The 13,675-nt window shown below is 38.1% G+C and overlaps 1 protein-coding gene across 1 annotated transcript in view; it reads right to left on the reverse strand.

Moving 5' to 3' along the window:
• Positions 1 to 13,675, reverse strand: part of DACH2 (dachshund family transcription factor 2) — a 986,384-nt gene that overhangs the window by 359,307 nt on the left and 613,402 nt on the right. Inside the window, exon 6 of the mRNA XM_068963180.1 lies at positions 1,504 to 1,676. Within this exon, the coding sequence (XP_068819281.1) occupies positions 1,504 to 1,676 (173 nt within the window). The remainder of the gene's footprint in view (positions 1 to 1,503; positions 1,677 to 13,675) is intronic.

Below are 13,675 nucleotides of genomic sequence, written 5' to 3' on the forward strand. Positions count from 1 at the left end.
TTTTCTTCATTCCTTTAGAAGTTCACCAAACTAGAAGCTAATTTAAAATTGAACAAATATGTCTAGAATCTCACATTTCTTCTGCCTTCAGTTCTTTTTCTCCCATGTTCACCTATTACAATAATATCAATATTGCAAAGCCCAGCTCAAATCCATCAACTGTAATGCCATTTGTAACTCCTGTTCCCTCTCTTCTCTAACCTAGATTTGCTCTCCCCCTCCTCTAAATTCACGTAATGCTTGATGGATTGCTGTGCATCACAGTCTGTGTTGTTATGCAAGTTAAATGTTCATCTGTTATTCATCTAGAATTTAGGTTGCGGGTCCTGGAAGTCAGGAACTACATCCTAATTATTTCCCATATTGCTCTATGTGATGTCTAGATATTGAGTATAATGTTTGTTGAATAAATGGAGGAACAAAGGAACAAATCAAGGGTTTCCCTGATTAACTATACTATTTGATTTTCTACACCCTTATATTATTGTCTCCACAAAAGGAAAAATGTATTACAAAACTTAGTTCATGTTATACTTGGAGGGCAAAGGGACCATGTGACAAACTAATAGGAGACATAAGGAAGATTATAAAATATTTGTGCTTCATTACACAATGGTCCTGAAATTTTGAAAAAAAATATTCTAGAATATGATAATGATGAAACTCCAATACTTTGGCCACCTCGTGCAAAGAACTGACTCATTGGGAAAGACCCTAATGCTGGGAGAGGTTGAAAGCGGGTGGAGAAGGGGATGACAGAAGATGAGATGGTTGGATAGCATCACCGACTCTATGGACATGAGTTTGAGTAAGGTCTGGGAGTTGGTGATGGACAGGGAAGCCTGGCGTGGTGCAGTCCATAGGGTCGCAGATAGTCCGACATGACTGAGTGACTGAACTGAACTGAATACTGTAAATTATCATAAGGATTTGTTTAATGTTTCACAATTTTAAACTGTATTTTACTCATATTACCTTCAGACGGCCAATGAACTAGGTGGGATAGATTATGAATTTTATTTTACAGTTGAGGAAAAAGTTGAGGAAGGTTAATTGCTACATCCAAGGTCATTCAGATATTAAGTAGCAGAATCAGAACTGAAATGCAGGTGTTTTTAACTATAAATCTTTTATGATATATACTATTCCACAACTGCCTTAAAAACACCAAGAAGATGCAGTGTTTACTTTGTTTCACCCCAGCAATAGGAATGGATTTTGCACAATCTTCTGCTCTCTCTTTAGCCTCCCACACACTGTGCTCATGAATACAAGACAGGATGCTAGAATTAAAGGTAGTATCTGTGGTCATTGAATGAAAACAAATGACAATAACAAAAACACCATAGCAGGCCTAGTCAGAAATCAAACTCATCAATACTTTATGCTAAGCAACTGAGTCAATGAGCTATATGTTTATACTTAAGATTTCATGAAATTATTATTTTATCAAAATTTACATGTTATTAACAACTTTATCCTCTTCTAAATTACGATTCTTACCTTTATAACTGAAGCCCCCGCTCTGGAGAGTGGACTGTGAATCTGGGCGGCAGCAGCCATGTTGGCAATAGTATTAAGATGGTTCATCTGATTCATTGCCATGGCAACTGATGCAGGAGGTAAGCTGACTGGAAGTAGAGGATGAGGCATCATCATAAATGGCAGATCCAGTCCTAAAAGAGAAAGTGCATGTTAAATTATTATATTTGTTACATTATTTGGACAAAGGGAAATCACATCAAAATTGATGCTATTAAATAGTTAAGAAAAAAAGTCTTCACTCTTGTTGAATTTTAAGTGATTTTATCATATCTTAGTATCTCCTTGAGCAATTAATAGTATCTATGGAATTTAATATGGTTTTATAATTTTAAAATGCACCTATATTCAGACTTTTATTTAACAATATTCCTTGTTCTTGCTCTCACTTCCAAAATATTTATTTATAATGTTCAATTTTTTACTCATAAAAATAAACAAGAATCTTTAAGTTGAACATCAGTGTGCTTAATGAAAAGAAGCAACTTTCCTTTTAGACATTATAATGTAATGATATGTTTATAGGTTCTAGCTTAATTCTTTCTTTAGAAGCAAAGCGAGTGGAGGTGATGGTATTCCAGTTGAGCTATTTCAAATCCTGAAAGATAATGCTGTAAAAGTGCTGGACTCAATATGCCAGCAAATTTGGAAAACTCAGCAGTGGCCACAGGACTGGAAAACGTCAGTTTTCATTCCAATCCCAAAGAAAGGCAATGCCAAAGAATGCTCCAACTACTGCACAATTGCACTCATCTCACATGCTAATAAAGTCATGCTCAAAATTCTCCAAGACAGGCTTCAGCAATACGTCAACCAGAAACTCCCTGATGTTCAAGCTGGTTTTAGAAAAGGCAGAGGAACCAGAGATCAAATTGCCAACATCTGCTGGATCATCAAAAAAGCAAGAGAGTTCCAGAGAAACATCTATTTCTGCTTTATTGACTATGCCAAAGCCTTTGACTGTGTGAATCACAATAAACTGTGGAGAATTCTGAAAGAGATGGGAATACCAGACCCCCTGACCTGCCTCTTGAGAAACCTATATGCAGGTCAGGAAGCAACAGTTAGAACTGGACATGGAACAACAGACTGGTTCCAAATAGGAAAAGGAGTACATCAAGGCTCTATATTGTCACTCTGCTTATTTAAATTATATGCAGAGTACATCATGAGAAATGCTGGGCTGGAAGAAGCACAAGCTGGAATTAAGATTGCCGGGAGAAATATCAATAACCTCAGATATGCAGATGACACTACCTTTATGGCAGAATGTGAAGAGGAACGAAAAAGCCTCTTGATGAAAGTGAAAGAGGAGAGTGAAAAAGCTGGGTTAAAGCTCAACATTCAGAAAACGAAGATCATGGCATTTGGTCCCATCAGTTCATGGGAAATAGATGGGGAAACAGTGGAAATAGTGTCAGATTTTTAATTTTGGGGGCTCCAAAATCACTACAGATGGTGACTGCAGCCATGAAATTAAAAGACGCTTACTCCTTGGAAAAAAAGTTATGACCAACCTAGATAGCATATTCAAAAGCAGAGACATTACTTTGCCAACAAAGGTCCGTCTAGTCAAGGCTATGGTTTTTACAGTAGTCATGTATGGATGTGAGAGTTGGACTGTGAAGAAGGCTGAGCGCCGAAGAATTGATGCTTTTGAACTGTGGTGTTGGAGAAGACTCCTGAGACTCCCAGGGACTGCAAGGAGATCCAACCAGTCCATTCTGAAGGAGATCAGCCCTGAGTGTTCTTTGGAAGGAATGATGCTAAAGCTGAAACTCCAGTACTTTGGCCACCTCATGCGAAGAGTTGACTCATTGGAAAGACTCTGATGCTGGGAGGGATTGGGGGTAGGAGGAGAAGGGGACAACAGAGGATGAGATGGCTGGATGGCATCACTGATGCAATGGATATGAGTTTGAGTGAACTCCAGGCAGTGGTGATGGACAGGGAGGCCTGGCGTGCTGCAATTCATGGGGTTGCAAAGAGTCGGACAAGACTGAGCAACTGAACTGAACTGAACTGAATAGTGGTACTGGTATGATAAGATGTAGATTCTTTAGGCTTCAGAATTATTGAAGAAAATAAGACTGGGAATATGTCCTAGACTTTTAGGTATAAATCTCTAAAGTGAATGCTTATAGTTCTAATTTGAAGACTTTGTCCATAAGGAATATGTCCTCTATCAAAATATCAACCTGTTTTCCAGTTTTAATAACAAATATCCGCATATTTGAGTGAGGTGAAGTTGAGGTGAAGTCGCTCAGTCATGTCCGACTCTTTGCCACCCCGTGGACTGTAACCTACTAGGCTTCTCCGTCCATGGGATTCTCCAGGCAAGAATACTGGAGTGGGTTGCCATTTCCTTCTCCAGGAGATCTTCCCAACCCAGGGATCAAACCCGGGTCTCCCGCACTGGAGGCGGACGCTTTAACCTCTGAGACACCAGGGAAGCTCACATATTTGGGTAGTCTCAAGAATTCTATTTGTTTTATTTGTTTATTCTATTTGTTTAACAAATCCCTGGAGAAGGAAAGATCCCCTAGAGAAGGAAATGGCAACCCACTCCAGTATTCTTGCCTGGAGAATCCCATGGACGGAGAAGCCTAGTAGGTTACAGTCCACGGGGTTGCAAAGAGTCGGACACCATTGAGCGACTTCACCTCACCTTCATCTCACTCAAATATGTGGATATTTGTTATTAAAACTGGAAAACAGGTTGATATTTTGATAGAGGACATATGCAAAGTGAAATATATATATTTTTTAATTTCTGAAAGAATATCTTTCAAGTATTATGCATATAACTCTTGTGGTAGCCACAGATATGTCATTATGAAAAAAAAAGTAACAAATTGAAATAGTTGTCTGCTCATCCTTTATAAATTTGGTATTTGTCAGGAAACACCTTTGAGTAGAGGCTAGGGAAAGTGAAATAGTTGTCTGCTTATCCTTTATAAGTTTGGTATTTGTGAGGAAACACCTTTGAGTAGAGGCTAGGGAAAGTTGACCTAACATTACAGATATTAACATGATTAGAATAAGTAAACCATAGCAATTTTTTTAAATTTTAATTTTAATTTATTTTTAATATAAATTTGTTTATTTTAATTGGAGGTTAATTACTTTACAATATTGTATTGGTTTTGTCATACATCAACATGAATCCACCACAGGTATGCACTTTATAATGTATTTTAAACTATTGCTTTGACAGTAATCTTGCCTTTTTTGGACATGATCCCAGAAACAAGTAATATTTAACAGATGTTCTAAAATGTGCTCCCTGTAATTTTCCTAAATTATTATAGGCTATTGAAATTCTACTATGGGCAATGTTCATGTTCATCTTACACACAATTATCAAATGTTAATAACATCCCTTTCCCCTCTTTGCATCTCATCATTTTTTTCTTGTTTCCAATATCACAACAGCAAGTGTACAATGAATCTGTAGGAAATATATTCAGAGGCCTCTTAAATCTCATTCCTCAAAACAACGATAATGGCAATACAAAGACTCAAAACATAATTTTAGGACACAAACAGGGTTAGAAGGAAGAATGCTATAAATAAATTTCCTGGGCTCAACAAAGATGGCTGAGTTAAAGTCATTAACAAAGTATTCAAAAGTAGCACAATTAAACAAACTCCTAGATATGACAGGTCTCACACATTAAAATGATCACTCTATTAAAGAAATTCCTAAATAAAGAATGCAACAGTCATCAATATTTCTGATAAAGACAGACACAAAATATACTGTTATCAGAATTATTCAAGGATAAAAAAGCTGGAAACAAATTTTGTGTGGAATCCAAGAAGGGAAACATATTCTACACTTCCTATGACTCTAAATCCCCAAAGAGTATTAATAAAGTATTTTAAACTTTTCCCCATCACTTCATTTATGGCTCACCCTCTGAATCACTTTTAGGAGCAATCTATTAAAACAGATTTTGCAGTTTTGAAACCTTTTTCCTGTGATTACTAATTTAAAGTGTCAATATAGTGCAAACACTGAACTAAAAATGGATTTCTATGCCACCTTTTAAATTAGTTTATTTTCAGTTAACTTTACAAAATTATGTAGATATATATGTATTTTATGCTTTACCCATCATGCAGCTTTGCTGTAATGACAGGATATTCCATAACATAAATTAATCACTATTTATCTCTCCCTAAAATCTTCACCTCATGTTCAACATAATAGCAACCATCAATAACCTTCACCTTATGTTCAACATAATAGCAACTATCAATAACCCATTTATATAAGGTTAACATTTACCACAAACCCAAGATAATTGTGGACTTCCAATTTTTCTTTGTATAGTCAGTATTTTAATAGAAAATTGATCAAACTATAGATGAAAAGTAGCCATCAGTCCCTCCATTTATCACTCAAATGCTTTAACTTTTATTGAATTTACACTTCTGTTAACAGTATAATAATCTTTCCTCATCCTTGAAAGGTTTCCAGCATTATCCAGATACCATTTGGCCATATCAAGTCATATGCCTACTTAAAGTCCAATTGACATGCAAACAACATGCAAACCACAAGCAGAATGTAAGAGCCCATTGACAGTTTTAAAATATAATTCTTTCAAACATTTCAAATAACCATGAAGGACTTAAAGGCCACAACTTCAGATCATGACCTACAATGAACAACCATCATTTGACTATAATATCCTGGAATTTAAGCTAATATTTATATCACACGTGAGTTTAACAGTGACCCCACTTGAGATGGACATGCAAAGCATATGCAAATACTGAGTTATGCAAGTCAAACTTTTCCAAAAGCTGAAAACATTAAATTAAGAGCCATTAATAGTATATAAAATCCCAGCAATCTGGCTCATTGAGTTGCATATCAGAAATGTACAGAGACTTTTAATAGAATGGTAATGAAGACAAACTCTTTCCAAAAATCACCAAAATGTTATTTTTTTCTTTCTTCTCAATCACAAGGACATCAGGTGTACTACTATAAGCACTCTTTCTAATGAATCTTGGGATTGTGGCAACTCCTTTAACTTTTATGTAAGTGCATGGCACCACCTCCTTTCAGGAATCAAGGCTACAAATTTCATAATACTCTGATCTTTCCTCTAAAATTACACTGACATTTGGTTTCCAAGTCATTGTGATATGTAATATCTTGTATTCTACAGTCAGGCACCAATCCTTTCATGCCTAGATGGTAAACTGTCTTCCTGGTTGGTTTTCCAGTACCATTGAATTTGCCTTTCCACTTCAATATTTAAGACTTTCAGTGGCTACTCATCTCCAGAATAAAACAGAAGCTCTCTGATTTCATATGAATTTAACTCGCTAGCTTTGATATCTCACTATATTCTTCTATGTATGCTCTAGTATATCCCCTCTGGGCCAGCTGCAGTTCTCCACAATTTTAATTCATCTTAGCTTTCACTTTTTTGTTTCTTTTCTCATTATTATATTAATTTATTTATTTTAATTGGAAGGTAATTACTTTACAATGTTGTAGTGGTTTTTGCCATACAGTAACATGAATCAGCCATGGGTGTACATGTGTTCCCCATTGTGAACCCCTCTCCCACCTCCCTCCCCATCCAATCCCTCAGGGTTGTCCCAGTGCACCAGCTTTAAGTGCCCTATTTCATGCATAAAACTTGGACTGGAGGAGGTTAGCTAAGATAGCGGAGGAATAGGATGGGGAGACTACTTTCTCCCCCACAAATTCATCAAAAGAACATTTCAGTGCTGAGTAAATTCTACAAAACAACTTCTGAATGCTGGCAGAGGACGTCAGGCACCCAGAAAAGCAGATCATTGTCTTCAAAAACAGGTAGGAAAAATATAAAAGATGAAAAAAAGAGACAAAGGAGGTAGGGAGGGAGCTCCGTCCCAGGAAGGGAGTCCCATCCCGGGAAGGGAGTCTTAAAAAGAGATGTTTCCAAACACCAGGAAACACTCTTACTGCCAAGTCTGTGGTGAGACTTGGAAGCACAGAGGGCAACATAACAGGGAGGAAAAATAAATAAATAATTAAAACCAACAGATTATGAGCCCAACGGTAACTCCCCCAGTGGAGAAGCAGCACAGATGCCTGCATCTGCCACTAGCAAGTGGGGGCTGGGCAGGGAGGCACAGGCTGCAGTGCTTTTTAAGAATCGGGCCAGAATGCCCTGAATGTAACCAGAGTGAACTAACTTGGGCTAGCATACCAGACTATGGGATAGCTACCATGTGAAAAGCTCTAACATAAGACACCACCAGGACCATGCACAGAACAAAGCCAGCTGCAGACCATCCCCATCTGGTGACAGGCAGCCAGAGCCGTAAGGGCTAGAAGTGGGCAATCGCAGCCCGGGAGATATTTTACCTACCAAACTGCAAACAGGCTTCTTTGCTAACTAAGACTTCTTGGGGTTCTCAACAGTCACCATCTGCCTGACAAGGGGCGCCAGCAGTACACCCAGAAAACTGAGCAGCAGGGAAAGGCGATAAGTTGCAGTGACCGTGCTCGCCAAACACCTGAGCTACTTGGTCCTGGGAAGGGCACAGAATGCAGGCCCAACTGAATCTGCACCTCTGAGGGCTACCTGAGAGCCAAGACTGAGCGGCTTAGACCAGGGAGGTGCATGCAGCCTAGGGCCAGCCTCAGATGGTTCCCTGCGGAGCAACGTAGAGCCTGAGCGGTGTGCGCCGTGTGCAGGGGCATGCCCAGCATGGCTGAGGCACTGCGAGCACACGCCAGTGTTATTTGTTTGCAGCATCCCTCCCTCCCCACAGCACGAATGAACAAGTGAGCCTAAAAAAAACCAAAGTGTCCACCACAGCCCCCCTTGTGTCAGAGTGGAAATTGGACACTAAAGAGACCAGCAAACAGAAGAAGCTAAACAGAGGGAACCGCCTTGGAAGTGACCCCACACTGTCCACAACACAAGAGAAAAAGTCCCAGAAATATCTTTACTATTTTTAAGACCATTCTCTCTCTCTCTCTTTTTTTTTGTTGATGTTGTTGTGTTTTTTCTTCTTTTCTTTTTCTTCTCCTTTTTTTAAATTTTTAAAAATTTTTAAGTCCTCTATTTCTCCTTTAATTTTAATTTTTATAACCTACTATCACTTTTCAAAAAAGAAGACCCTATTTTTAAAGCAAATGCTGTATATATATACATTTTTGTTACATATTTTTAATATATATGTTGTTTTTTAAAAAATTCTCGTGACTTTGTTTTTTTTCTTCTTGTTGTTGTTCTTTTCTTTAGTATTGTATTTTTGAAAATAAAAATTCTACTCTAGATTTTTAATCTTTGCTTTTTGTATCTGTTGTCAATTTTGTACATTTATAAACCCAATCTTCAGTACCCAATTTTACCTGAGAGCAAGATTACTGGCTTGACCACTCTCTATTCCTTTGGACTCTCCTTTTTCTCCACCAGGTTGTCTCTGTCTCCTCCCTCCCCCTTCTCTTCTCTACCCAACTCTGTGAATCTCTCTGTATTCCAGACGATGGAGAACACTTAGGAAACTGGTTACTGGCTGGATCTGTCTCTCTCCTTTTCATTTCCCTCTTTTATCCTCCTGGCCACCTCTGTCTACTTCCTCCCTCTACTCTTCCCTGTATAAATCCATGAACATCTCTGAGCAGTCCAGACTGAGAAGTGCACATAAGGTAGTGATTACTGGCTAGCTTGCTCTCTCTTCTTTTGATACCACCTCATCTCATTCCAGTCACCTCTAATTACCCCTTCCCTCTTCTCTTCTCCATGTAACTCAGTGAAGCTCTTGGCGTGTCCCTCAATGTGGAGAAACTTTTCATCTTTAACCTAGATGTTTTATCATCGGTGCTGTATAGATGGAGAAGTCTTGAGGCTACTGTAAAAATAAAACTGAAAACCAGAAGCAGGAGGATAAAGTCCAAATCCTGAGAACATCAGAGAACTCCTGAATCCAGGGAACATTAATCAACAGGAGCTCATCAAATGCCTCCATACCTACACTGAAACCAAGCACCACCCAAGGGCCAACAAGTCCCAGAGCAAGACATACCACACAAATTCTCCAGCAACACAGGAACACACCCCTGAGCTTCAATATACAGGCAGCTCAAGTTACTCCAAAACTATTGATGTCTCATAACTCATTACTGGACACTTCATTGCACTCCAGAGAGAAGAAATCCAGCTCTACCCACCAGAACTTCGACACAAGCTTCCCTAACCAAGAAACTTTGACAAGCCACTGATACAACCCCACCCACAGCGAGGAAACTCCATAATAAAGAAAACTCCACAAATTCCCAGAATACAGAAAGGCCACCCCAAATGCAGCAATATAACCAAGATGAAGAGACAGAGGAATACCCAGCAGGTAAAGGAACAGGAGAAATGCCTACCAAACCAAACAAAAGAGGAAGACATAGGGAATCTAGCTAAGAAAGAATTCTGAATATTGATAGTGAAAATGATTCAAAATCTTGAAATCAAAATGGAATCACAGATAAATAGCCTGGAGACAAGGATTGAGAAGATGCAAGAAAGGTTTAACAAGGACCTAGAAGAAATAAAAACAGTCAATATATAATGAATAATGCAATAAATGAGATCAGAACCACTCTGGAGGCAACAAATAGTAGAAGGAGGCAGAAAATAGGATTAGTGAAATAGAAGCTATAATGGTAGAAATAAATGAATTAGAGAGGAAAAATGAAAAACAAATTAAAAGAAATGAGGACAATCTCAGAGACCTCCAGGACAATATGAAATTCTCCAACATTCGAATTGTAGAAGTCCCAGAAGAAGAAGACAAAAAGAAAGACCATGAGAAAATCCTTGAGGAGATAATAGTTGAAAACTTCCCTAAAATGGGGAAGGAAATAATCACCCAAGTCCAAGAAACCCAGAAAGTTCCAAACAGGATAAACCCAAGGTGAAACACCCCAAGACACATATTAATCAAATTAATAAAGATCAAAAATGAAGAACAAATATTAAAAGCAGCAAGGGAAAAACAACCAATAACACACAAGGGGATTCCCATAAGGATAACAGCTGACCTTTCAATAGAAAGGCTTCAGGCCAGGAGGGAATGGCAAGACATACTTAAAGTGATGAAAGAAAATACCCTGCAGCCCAGATTACTGTACCCAGCAAGGATCTCATTCAAATACAAAGGAGAAATCAAAAGCTTTCCAGACAAGCAAAAGCTGAGAGAATTCAGCACCACCAAACCAACTCTCCAACAAATGCTAAAGGATATTCTCTAGACAGGAAACACAAAAAGGGCATATAAACCCGAATCCAAAACAAAGTAAATGGCAATGGGATCATACTTATAAATAATTACCTTAAATGTAAATGGGTTGAATGACCCAACCAAAAGGCAAAGACTGGCTGAATGGATACAAAAACAAGACCCCTATATATGCTGCCTACAAGAGACCCATCTCAAAACAAGGGACACATACAGACTGAAAATGAAGGGCTGGAAAAAGATATTCAACACAAATAGAGATCAAAAGAAAGCAGGAGTAGCAATACTCATATCAGATAAAATAGACTTTAAAACAAAGGCTGTGAAAAGAGACAAAGAAGGACACTACATAATGATCAAAGTGTTAGGTAGGTAGAATAGGGAAAAGGAGTCCAAAATGGTGTTGGCTAAAAATACAAGGAAGGTCAAAAGAAGGTCCGAGGACCAGAGTGAAGACTTCAGGTAGAAGAAACAGCACTCCTGGCTAAGCCCAATTTGCATAGAGCAGGCCCAGGTGGAGGAAAACATATAAAAGGAGGAGTCAAAGCGCTCTCTCTCTCTCTCTTCCTCTCCTGTATGCATGCACACACACTCTCTCTCTCTCTCTCTCTCTCTCTCTCTCTCTCTCTCTCTCTCTCTCTCTCCCTCTCCCACGCACTCCTCCACTCTCTTCCCTTCAAATCTTTGGGTTGGCATGCCCTCACACTTCGAGGATGGATTGCATGTGCTCTTTCTCTCTCTCTCTCTCTTCCTCTCTCTCTTCCTCTCTCTGTCTCTCCCATGTGCTCCTCCACTCTCTTCTCTTCAAGTTTTTGGGTTGGCATGCCCTCACGCTTCAAGGATGTATTCTCCTGCTATCTTCTAAATAAAATAGAGCTGTAACACTGGTTTGCCTGAGAGCTATAACACAGTTTGTCCAAGACCTGAGAGCTGTGACACGCTGAGGGCTTTAATGTCCGTCACTCTAAATCTTTGTTGTGATGAGACAAAGGACCGAGGAATATACACTCATGTGACAAAAGGATCAATCAAAGAAAAAGATATAACAATTATAAATATATATGCACCCAACATAGGAGCACCATAATATGTAAGACAAATGCTAACAAGTATGAAAGGGGAAATTAACAATAACACAATAATAGTGGGGGACTTAATACCCCACTCACACCTATGGACAGATCAACTAAACAGAAAATTAACAAAGAAATGCAAACTTTAAATGATACAATAGACCAGTTAGACCTAATTGATAGCTATAGGACATTTCACCCCAAAATAATGAATTTCACCTTTTCTCAAGTGCTCATGGAACCTTCTCCAGGATAGATCACATCCTGGGCCATAAATCTAGCCTTGATAAATTCAAAAAAATCGAAATCATTCCTAGCATCTTTTCTGACCATAATGCATTAAGATTAGATCTCAATTACAGAAGAAAAACTATTAAAAATTCCAACATACGGAGGCTGAGCAACATGTTGCTGAATAACCAACAAATCGCAGAAGAAATAAAAAAAGAAATCAAAATATGCATACAAACGAATTAAAATGAAAACACAACAACCCAAAACCTGTGGGACACTATAAAAGCAGTGCTAAGAGGAAGATTTATAGCAATACAGGCATACCTCAAGAAACAAGAAAAAAGTGAAATAAATAACCTAACTCTACACCTAAAGCAACTAGAAAAGGCAGAAATGGAGAACCACAGGGTTAGTAGAAGCAAAGAAATCTTAAAAATTAGGGCAGAAATAAATGCAAAAGAAACAAAAGAAACCATAGCAAAAATAAAAATAAAAATAAAAATAAAAAGCTGGTTCTTCAAAAGCATAGATAAAATTGACAAACCATTAGCCAGTCTCATCAAGAAACAAAGGGAAAAAATCACATCAATAAAATTAGAAATGAAAATGGAGAGATCACAACAGACAACACAGAAATACAAAGGATCATTAGAGACTAATATCAGCAATTATATGCTAATAAAATGGACAATGTGGAAGAAATGGAAAAATTCTTAGAAAAATACCACTTTCCAAAACTGAGCCAGGAAGAAATAGAAAATCTTAACAGACCCATCACAAGCACGGAAATTGAAACTGTAATCGGAAACCTTCCAGCTAACAAAAGCCCAGGTCCAGACAGCTTCATAGCTGAATTCTACCAAAAATTTAGAGAAGAGCTAACACCTATCCTACTCAAACTCTTCCAGAAAATTGCAGAGGAAGGTAAACTTCCAAACTCATTCTATGAGGCCACCATCACCCTAATACCAAAACTTGACAAAGATGCCACAAAACAAGAAAACTACAGGCCAATATCACTGATGAACATAGATGCAAAAATCCTTAACAAAATTCTAGCAATCAGAATCCAACAACACATTAAAAAGATCATACACCATGACCAAGTGGGCTTTATCCCAGGGATGCAAGGATTCTTCAATATCTGCAAATCAATCAATGTAATTCACCATATTAACAAATTGAAAAACAAAAGACATATGATTATCTCAGTAGATGCATATAAGGCCTTTACAAAATTCAACATCCATTTATGATAAAAACTCTCCAGAAAGCAGGGATAGAAGGAATATACCTCAACATAATAAAAGCTATACATGACAAACCCACAGCATACATTATCCTCAATGGTGAAAAATTGAAAGCATTTCCTCTAAAGTCAGGAATAAGACAAGGGTGCCCACTTTCACCACTACTATTCAACATAGTTCTGGAAGTTTTGGCCACAGCAATCAGAGCAGAAAAAGAAATAAACGGAATGCAAATTGGAAAAGAAGAAGTAAAACTCTCACTGTTTGCAGATGACATGATCCTCTACATAGAAAACCCTAAAGACTCCACCAGAAAATTACTAG

Source organism: Capricornis sumatraensis, chromosome X (genome assembly GCF_032405125.1).
Source record: "Capricornis sumatraensis isolate serow.1 chromosome X, serow.2, whole genome shotgun sequence".
Classification (NCBI taxonomy): Eukaryota; Metazoa; Chordata; class Mammalia; order Artiodactyla; family Bovidae; genus Capricornis; species Capricornis sumatraensis.